Genomic DNA, 9,367 nt, shown 5'->3' with positions numbered 1-9,367 from the left:
TATATCTCATCTCATCTCATTATCTCTAGCCGCTTTATCCTTCTACAGGATCGCAGGCAAGCTGGAGCCTATCCCAGCTGACTATGGGCGAAAGGCGGGGTACACCCTGGACAGGTCGCCAGGTCATCACAGGGCTGACACATAGACACAGACAACCATTCACATTCACACCTACGGTCAATTTTAGAGTCACCAGTTAACCTAACCTGCATGTCTTTGGACTGTGGGGGAAACCGGAGCACCCGGAGGAAACCCACGCGGACACAGGGAGAACATGCAAACTCCGCACAGAAGGGCCCTCGCCGGCCCCGGGGCTCGAACCCAGGACCTTCTTGCTGTGAGGCGACAGCGCTAACCACTACACCACCGTGCCGCCATATATATATATATATATATATATATATATATATATATATATATATATGGTGCGATTTGTCAAAAAAACAGAAGGGGGGATGGGGTTTTTTTTAATCATGAAACGTCACAAAATTAAGGTAACAGTAGGCTAACAGCTCAATAACATCCGATGATATCAAATGAATAACACTAAATGAAAACGAACACTAAACCAGAGATAGTAAATTCATCTTCCTATCTCTCTGACTAAATACACGAACACTAACACACAACAAAGTTCGCATTGCTTGTCGCGTTGCTGTGATGTTTCTCTCCCTCCGGATTAAATGGACAGAAAATCACTAAAATACATGAATACTAAATGAACAGTTTGCTCTGATGGTGCAGTTCATGTGGCCTTTTCTGCTTTCCCGTCGGTGCGCTATCCGCCGCGTTTCGCCCTTCTTTAATCCACATTTCTGCGAATGTCTCAGCAGGGAAGGAATGCACGTCTGGCCCATTGACAGCGAGGAAAAGAAGGCTGTCAGTGTGGATACAGTCATTCTGTTGCGCTCATCAGTAAGGATGTGATTCATGGCGCTAAATCCACGTTCACACTCTGGTTATCTACAATGTATCTACTTGCTGGGGATGTTCGTAGGGTTGCCAGCTTTCTCATATCCAAACTGTTCCGGGTGCGGACAAGTACCGGTACAGGCCCTGTACACGCACCCCAGCGCCCCAAAATAGTTACGGTACCGAATCGCCTTTAGGTGAGTGTTTCAAATGTAGGCCACTACAAATTCATTTCTAAAATAGAGCTTTTAAAAATTAATAGACCAATTAATGGATATTTTTAAGTAACTTAATGCAAAATAACAAACAATTCTAATATCATTGTCTCATTTTTCTCTTTTAAACTTTGGCCAAATAATTCATCAGGCCATATTTATGAAGGCAATGTCATTAACTGAAAAATGATTTGCTGTAGCTGTAAAACCCTGATATTTGCTTAATTGTCCATTTGAAAACCCTAAGAACCTTCTGCAATGCTTCATAGCAGAAGAAGAAGAAGAGAGAAAGACATCACAAAGGCAGGAGTGAGGCAGAAAAGCTCCCCTACTATAGGCTGAGGTCTATCCTGTTTCTGAAGGGGTTTTTTTTAAGCTATCTGCTATCCTTATCGAACAGTTAGGCTGTATCTACTGGCTGCACCATCTGCTCTAGTGTAATTTGATGCCTATTTTGTCAGTATAGCTTAAAAATTCAGGATATGGCAACAGTGAATGGTTTTAAATCGCAGATGACCGCGACTCGCGGTAATAGCGCTTCTCACGGCAATTACGCGATTTACACCACAGCATTGGAGTGAGGGGCAGGATCTGTCCCTGACGGGACAAATTAAAATTACCCAAAATACGGGATGGTTGGCAACCCTAGACGTTCGTGAACATCAAAGCTGCCACTTCGGGTCATTTTGAAAGTGAGTGCAATGTAGACCATAGAAAACTGTGTCACAACATGCCTGGCATGTCAACTTTTTTTTTCGGTTTGTTTGTTTTATTGACGGGGTTGTCCCCGAGGATTTTTTTTTCATCAGAGATAAAAACCAGAGGGGGGGGATGATCCCCCCCCAGCAAATCGCACCATGTATATATATATATATCATCATCTCTAGCCGCTTTATCCTTCTACAGGGTCGCAGGCAAGCTGGAGCCTATCCCAGCTGACTACGGGCGAAAGGCGGGGTACACCCTGGACAAGTCGCCAGGTCATCACAGGGCTGACACATAGACACAGACAACCATTCACACTCACATTCACACCTACGGTCAATTTAGAGTCACCAGTTAACCTAACCTGCATGTCTTTGGACTGTGGGGGAAACCGGAGCACCCGGAGGAAACCCACACGGACAACATGCAAACTCCACACAGAAAGGCCCTCGCCGGCCCCGGGGCTCGAACCCAGGACCTTCTTGCTGTGAGGCGACAGCGCTAACCACTACACCACCGTGTATATATATATATAAAATATCTCTAGCCGCTTTGGGCTTTCTCCAGAAAAAAATATCAGAGCGGTGCTACTGATGCAGAACCGTAAGGGCTGGCTGCTAAGGGGGTCCGGTTGCATGCTCCCCCGGAAAATTTTGAAATTAGAGACTTCAAATGGTGCATTCTGGTGGCATCTAGGACTGATTTACGCACAATTCAACATTATTAAATTTGCGGTTTTTTACCTTGTGAAACTGAAAGGGCAAAATTAGATTTGAAATGAAAACAGTGGACACAGTCAGTTCAGAGAAATATTTCATTTTATTGCACAACAAAAAAAGCATAATTATCTCATCTCATCTCATTATCTCTAGCCGCTTTATCCTTCTACAGGGTCGCAGGCAAGCTGGAGCCTATCCCAGCTGACTACGGGCGAAAGGCGGGGTACACCCTGGACAAGTCGCCAGGTCATCACAGGGCTAACACATAGACACAGACAACCATTCACACTCACATTCACACCTACGGTCAATTTAGAGTCACCCGTTAACCTAACCTGCATGTCTTTGGACTGTGGGGGAAACCGGAGCACCCGGAGGAAACCCACGCGGACACGGGGAGAACATGCAAACTCCACACAGAAAGGCCCTCGCCGGCCCCGGGGCTCGAACCCAGGACCTTCTTGCTGTGAGGCGACAGCGCTAACCACTACACCACCGTGCCGCCCAGCATAATTATAATTTAGAATAATTAATTTAAAAAAGGCAGGGCGGCACGGTGGTGTAGTGGTTAGTGCTGTCGCCTCATAGCAAGAAGGTCCGGGTTCGAGCCCCGTGGCCGGCGAGGGCCTTTCTGTGTGGAGTTTGCATGTTCTCCCCGTGTCCGCGTGGGTTTCCTCCGGGTGCTCCGGTTTCCCCCACAGTCCAAAGACATGCAGGTTAGGTTAACTGGTGACTCTAAATTGACCGTAGGTGTGAATGGTTGTCTGTGTCTATGTGTCAGCCCTGTGATGACCTGGCGACTTGTCCAGGGTGTACCCCGCCTTTCGCCCGTAGTCAGCTGGGATAGGCTCCGGCTTGCCTGCGACCCTGTAGAAGGATAAAGCGGCTAGAGATAATGAGATGAGATGAGATGCATAACTAAGGAATTCTGTGCCTTTGCATTTTAAGACTCCTCCAATTTCTGAGAAATGTACTTTTTAGTCAAATCACGCAACAGTGCCATCTAGCGACCAGAGCCGAGAATGCAGCTTTATGTATGGATGCGAATGGCAGTCTGCACGCAGTGAAACCATTTATTTTTGCTTCTGGGTTGAGTTCCAGGATACTCTAGAGCTATATATTAAAATATCTTCCTATTTCTATAGTTATTACTCATTTTCAGAGGGGAATAGGATATATTTAGGTGCGGAAAGTACTCTCCCATTGTTCAATTTATGTTTGTTTGTTTGTTTGTTTGTTTGCCTTAGGTGAAATGAACACAAATTCTGTGATAGCTGCACTATATGTGGGGGATCTGCACGCCAAAGTGACAGAGCCCATGCTTATAGAGAAGTTCAGTCCTGCAGGACCCATTCACTCCATCCGGCTGTGCAGGGACAGGATGACAGGCTCCTCACTTGGCTATGCGTACATCAATTTTTACCGTCGGGCCGATGGTAATACAAACCATGCACAACAAAGGAGAACACTATTCCACACACTTGTTGCATATTTTACTTTTTATTAGACAGATAAAGTCGAGTTATGTGCCTGGTTGTAGCTTTGTTCAAAACTATATTTTACTGATATATTTATTTTCTTATAAATACTACAATTAAAGGTTGTATTTCTCTCATATTTTCAGTGTGTGATTAATTAACCACAGATATTTTTCCATAGCCTTTTTCACCCATCTTTACCGAGTGCCAATAATTCTGTATATATATATATATATATATATATATATATATATATATATATATATATATATATATATGAATATCTTGCAAAAGTATTCATCCCCCTTGGTGTTTGTCCTGTTTTATCGCATTACAAGCTGGAATTAAAATAGACTTTTGGGGGGTTAGCACCATTTGATTTACACAACATGCCTACCACTTTAAAGGTGCACATTGTTGTTTTATTGTCACACAAACAATAATTAAGATGAAAAAACAGAAATCTGGAGTGTGCATATGTATTCACCCCCTTCTGTATGAAACCCCTAAATAAGAGCTGGTCCAACCAATTCACTTCATAAGTCACATAATTAGTTAATTAAGATCCACTTGTGTGCAATCAAAGTGTCACATGATCTGTCACGTGATGTCTGTATAAATCAACCTGTTCTGGAAGGACCCTGACTCTGCTACACTACTAAGCAAGCAACATGAAAACCAAGGAGCCTCCAAACAGGTCAGAGACAAGGTTGTGAATAAGTATAGATCAGGGTTGGGTTATAAAAAATAAATAAATAAATAAATATGTACCCTATGGGTCCATGTGGCTACTGCTTATAAATAAAATTGTTTTCTGATCCCATGTCCATACAGTAAATATAGCATATGTAGTTACTCTATGAGGCAGTAGCCACAAAAATGAAGCATAATCCAGAATTTAACAATTTAAAAATCACAGAAGTAAAATATACCAAGTATCTTAGTGATACCAAAGTATGTTATACCAAGTATGTTATATTATTCTACTCTTTCGTCTTAAAGTTTTGAAACTGAAACCTCCGAACTGAGGCTGACATACACACACTGTCACCATGACCGAAACTCTTATTTCCTGGAAAAGGCCCGGCACTAGAGCTCAGTGGTCTCTTTTCGACAACTTCCTGTAGCAACTTGAAAGTGCATCACATCTACATCACACTGACTGAAGAAGGTGAGGAAAGGGGGACAACCTGGAGTATATTTTAAAATAGGAACACACTTTCCCTCGGTAATAAGCATAAACATGTCTGAAAGTGATTTCTCTAATCCATTTATTTCAAATGGTGAACTGAATTGTATACATTCACCAGCCATTTTAATCGGAACATGTGTATGCATATGCGCATGCACAGTGAGGGATTGTTACACTTATTCTTACATTCTTACAACACAATGACATAGTAGCTACAGCCTCTATGTGAGGCAGTAGCCACAAAAATCCCAAACTTTGAATATCCCAGGGAGCACCATTAAATTCATTATAGCAAAATGGAAAGAATATGGCACCACTACAAACCTGACAAGAGAAGGCTACCCACCAAAACTCACAGACCAGGCAAGGAGGGCATTAATCAGAGATGCAACAAAGACATCAAAGATAACCCTGACGGAGCTGCAAAGAGATGGGAGTATCTGTCTATAGGACCACTTTAAGCTGTACACTTCACAGAGCAGGGGTTCATGGAAGAGTGGCCAGAAAAAAAATACCTTAAGAAAACACGTTTGGAGTTTGCCCAACAGCATGTGGCAGACTCCCCAAACACATGGAAGAAGATTTTCTTGTCAAATGAGACTAAAATTGATCTTTTTGGCCATCATGGGAAACGCCATGTGTGGCGCAATTCCCCACACTTGGAACGGCCTAATCAAAGCCCAGACTTCAATCCAATTGAGAATATGTGGCATAACTTGAAGATTGCTGTACACCAACGCAACCTATCTAACTTGAAGGAGTTGAAGTAGTTTTGCCTTGAGGAATGGGCAAAAATCCCAGTGGCTGGATGTACTATGCTAATAGAGACATACCCCAAGAGATTTGCAGCTGTAATTGCAGCAAAAGATGGCTCTACAAAGTATTGACTTTGGGGGGTGAATACAATTTCTCCAGATTTCTGTTTTTTAGTCTTAATTATTGTTTGTGTCAAAATTAAACAACAATTTTCACCTTTAAAGTGGCAGGCATGTTGTGTAAATCAAATGGTGCTTACCCCCAAAAAATCCATTTTAATTCCAGTTTGTAATGCAACTAAACAGGACAAACACCAAGGGGGATGAATACTTTTGCAAGACACTGTGCACACACACACACACACACACACACACACACACACACACGTAACAGATACATCTTTACGTCTTTTTATTGAAATAACCCACTTTTTTTCCTCAGCTGAGCGAGCACTGGAAATGCTCAACTTTGAGCTCCTCATGGGACAGCCCATGCGCCTAATGTGGTCCCAGAGGGATTCATCGCTGAGGAGCAGTGGCATTGGAAACTTGTTCATTAACAATTTGGACAAGTCAATTGACAGCATGGCCCTGTTTGACACCTTCTCCCTCTTTGGAAAGATCCTGTCGTGCAAGGTTTAGCCTTTGAACTGTTTGAATGTGAACAATATCAGTGTGAGCTGATATTAACATCCTGATATTAATTGTGTGTGTTGACATGACTTGTCTCTCCTGAAGGTTGTTTGTAATGAGAAAAGACCAGTAGGGTATGGTTATGTCCAATTTGAATCTGCTGAGGCAGCGGATTTAGCGAAGGAGACACTAAACGGCAAACTACTGAACGGCCGTAAAGTGTAAGCCATGTGTAGATTATTACTTTTTACCAGCCTGAGTTCAAATGTCAGGATTTTGTCATTTGTTTCGATAAAGACTCTAAGAGCAGTGGCACTGTTTTGTTACAGGTTTATTGAATACTTTAAATCCCGTGAGAAGCGCATGGCTGAGAGGAGCCAGCGTCACAAAGTCCTCAGCAAGATCTTCATCAAAAACTTTGATGAGGACTTGGACAACAAGAAGCTGAAAGATATCTTCAAGAAGTTTGGTGAGGATCCCGAATAGAATGTTATGAGTTAAACACTATAAACAAGGCTTGCTTGAGCAAATTCTAGAGTTGAGACGGAGCCTTACAATTGTTGGTGTGTGTATGTGTTCTTTTGTTCCAGGTCCTGTGGCAAACGTTCGGGTTGTCAATGATGAGAACGGGAAGTCTAGATTTGGCTTCATAAAATTTGTGAGGAATGAGGATGCACAGAAGGTGAGCGTACACTGTAGCCAAGTGTACAACCTTGTGTAAAGTTTCCTTCCAGCAAGAAAAACAGTGATTAATCGTGTGTGTGTGTGTGTGTGTGTGTGTGTGTGTGTGTGTGTGTGTGTGTGTGTGTGTGCACGTTCAGGCTGTGGATGAGATGAACGGGAAGGAGCTGAACGGTAAGACTGTGTATGTGGGCCACACACAGAGTAAAGCAGAGAGACAGGCTGATCTCCGGTATAAGCATGAGCAGGTAAATACACACACACACACACACACACACACACACACACACACACATACATACACACACACAAGTCTGACTCTGCCCTTTCTGCTGCAGGGGCTGAACCTCTACGTGAAGAACCTGGATGGTCATGTGGATGATGAGTGTCTGCGTAAGGAGTTCCTGCAATTTGGAACCATAATCAGCGCAAAGGTCATTTAAATCTAATGATCCCAACATTTTATTCTTTTCTCAATAACTGATGTCCACTTGGGGCGGCACGGTGGTGTAGTGGTTAGCGCTGTCGCCTCACAGCAAGAAGGTCCTGGGTTCGAGCCCCGGGGCTGGCAAGGGCCTTTCTGTGTGGAGTTTGCATGTTCTCCCCGTGTCCGCATGGGTTTCCTCCGGGTGCTCCGGTTTCCCCCACAGTCCAAAGACATGCAGGTTAGGTTAACTGGTGACTCTAAATTGACCGTAGGTGTGAATGTGAGTGTGAATGGTTGTCTGTGTCTATGTGTCAGCCCTGTGATGACCTGGCGACTTGTCCAGGGTGTACCCCGCCTTTCGCCCGTAGTCAGCTGGGATAGGCTCCAGCTTGCCTGTGACCCTGTAGAAGGATAAAGCGGCTAGAGATAATGAGATGAGATGAGATGAGATGAGATGATGTCCACTTCCACTTACTGACACTGAAGTGGGTGTTTCTAGTATGAAGGGTTTCCGTAGCTTGGCTCTGTTTTTTGTGTTGAGGTACAAAACCAGAACCTTGATGCTAAGAAAACATAGCCATCTTCTTCCTGTTCTGTGATATTCATTGATATTCTGTCATGGCTAGCCATGTTAGTGTGTTTATCTTCGTGTCTCCTCATTGTCTACTACAGGTGATGATGGAGAATGGCCACTCTAAACGCTTTGGCTTTGTACATTTCTCATCCACTGAGGAAGCCATGAATGCCATAAAGGGGATGAATGGCAGGATGTGGTGCAGGAAGCCGCTATATGTGGCTGTAGCTCAGCGCAAGGAGGAGCGCCAGGCTTACCTTGCTTATCAGAACATTCAGAGGATGGCAAGCATGCAGGTTGGTGTTCACACAATACAGAACATCCACCAACATCTAAAATGATTCAAAATGTCTGCTAATGGCTGTGTGTATGTGTGTGTTACAGACTCAGAACCTGGCTCCCTCTGATGCAAGCTGCCAGCAGGTCCTGATGAGTTTTCCTCACTGGACTGCGCAGACCATCCAGCCTCAAGGTGAGCCACATCTTTCTGATTGTATATTAGTGTTACATTTGTTACACAGAAAGAAAGAAAAGAAAGAAAGCACAACTTTATTCATCACACACTTGTGAAATTTCCTCTCTGCATTTAACCCATCTGAAGCAGTGCACATGCACACACATACCCAGAGCGGTGGGCAGCCATGCTAACAGAGTCTGGGGAGCAGTTGGAAGTTAGGGGCCTCGCTCAAGGGCACCTCAGCCCAAGGCCATCCCATATTAACCTAACCGCATGTCTTTGAACTGTGGGGGAAACCAGAGCACCCAGAGGAAACCCACACAGACACGGGGAGAACATGCAAACTCCACACAGAAAGGCCCTCGCCGGCCGCTGGGTTCAAACCCAGAACCTTCTTGCTATGAGGCGACCATGCTAACCACTTACACCACCGTGCCGCCCAGTGTGTGTTCAAGTGTCTCCATGACTGCTTGTAATTATACATATTTGTTTGGTGCTTCCAGCTGTAGTTTCAGCTCCACAACCAGCTGAAGCTGAGGCTCCACAACCAGCTGAAGCTGAGGCTCCACAACCAGCTGAAGCTGAGATTCCGGCCCCACAACCAGCTGAAGCTGAGATT

The 9,367-nt window shown here is 44.1% G+C and overlaps 1 protein-coding gene across 1 annotated transcript; it reads left to right on the top strand.

Moving 5' to 3' along the window:
- The first annotated feature begins 3,803 nt into the window (after nt 1–3,803).
- Nucleotides 3,804–7,733, top strand: LOC132893842 (polyadenylate-binding protein 1-like 2). The gene is made up of 6 exons (XM_060932999.1): nt 3,804–3,987; nt 6,419–6,612; nt 6,715–6,830; nt 6,939–7,078; nt 7,200–7,291; nt 7,431–7,733. The coding sequence occupies exons 1-6, from the start codon at nt 3,804–3,806 to the stop codon at nt 7,731–7,733; spliced, it is 1,029 nt and encodes a 342-aa protein (XP_060788982.1).
- The last annotated feature ends 1,634 nt before the right edge of the window (nt 7,734–9,367 follow it).

The sequence above is a fragment of the Neoarius graeffei genome, chromosome 11, assembly GCF_027579695.1.
Source record: "Neoarius graeffei isolate fNeoGra1 chromosome 11, fNeoGra1.pri, whole genome shotgun sequence".
Classification (NCBI taxonomy): domain Eukaryota; kingdom Metazoa; phylum Chordata; class Actinopteri; order Siluriformes; family Ariidae; genus Neoarius; species Neoarius graeffei.
Note: the sequence above shows the minus strand (reverse complement) of the source record. Positions and strands in the feature narration are given on the sequence as shown.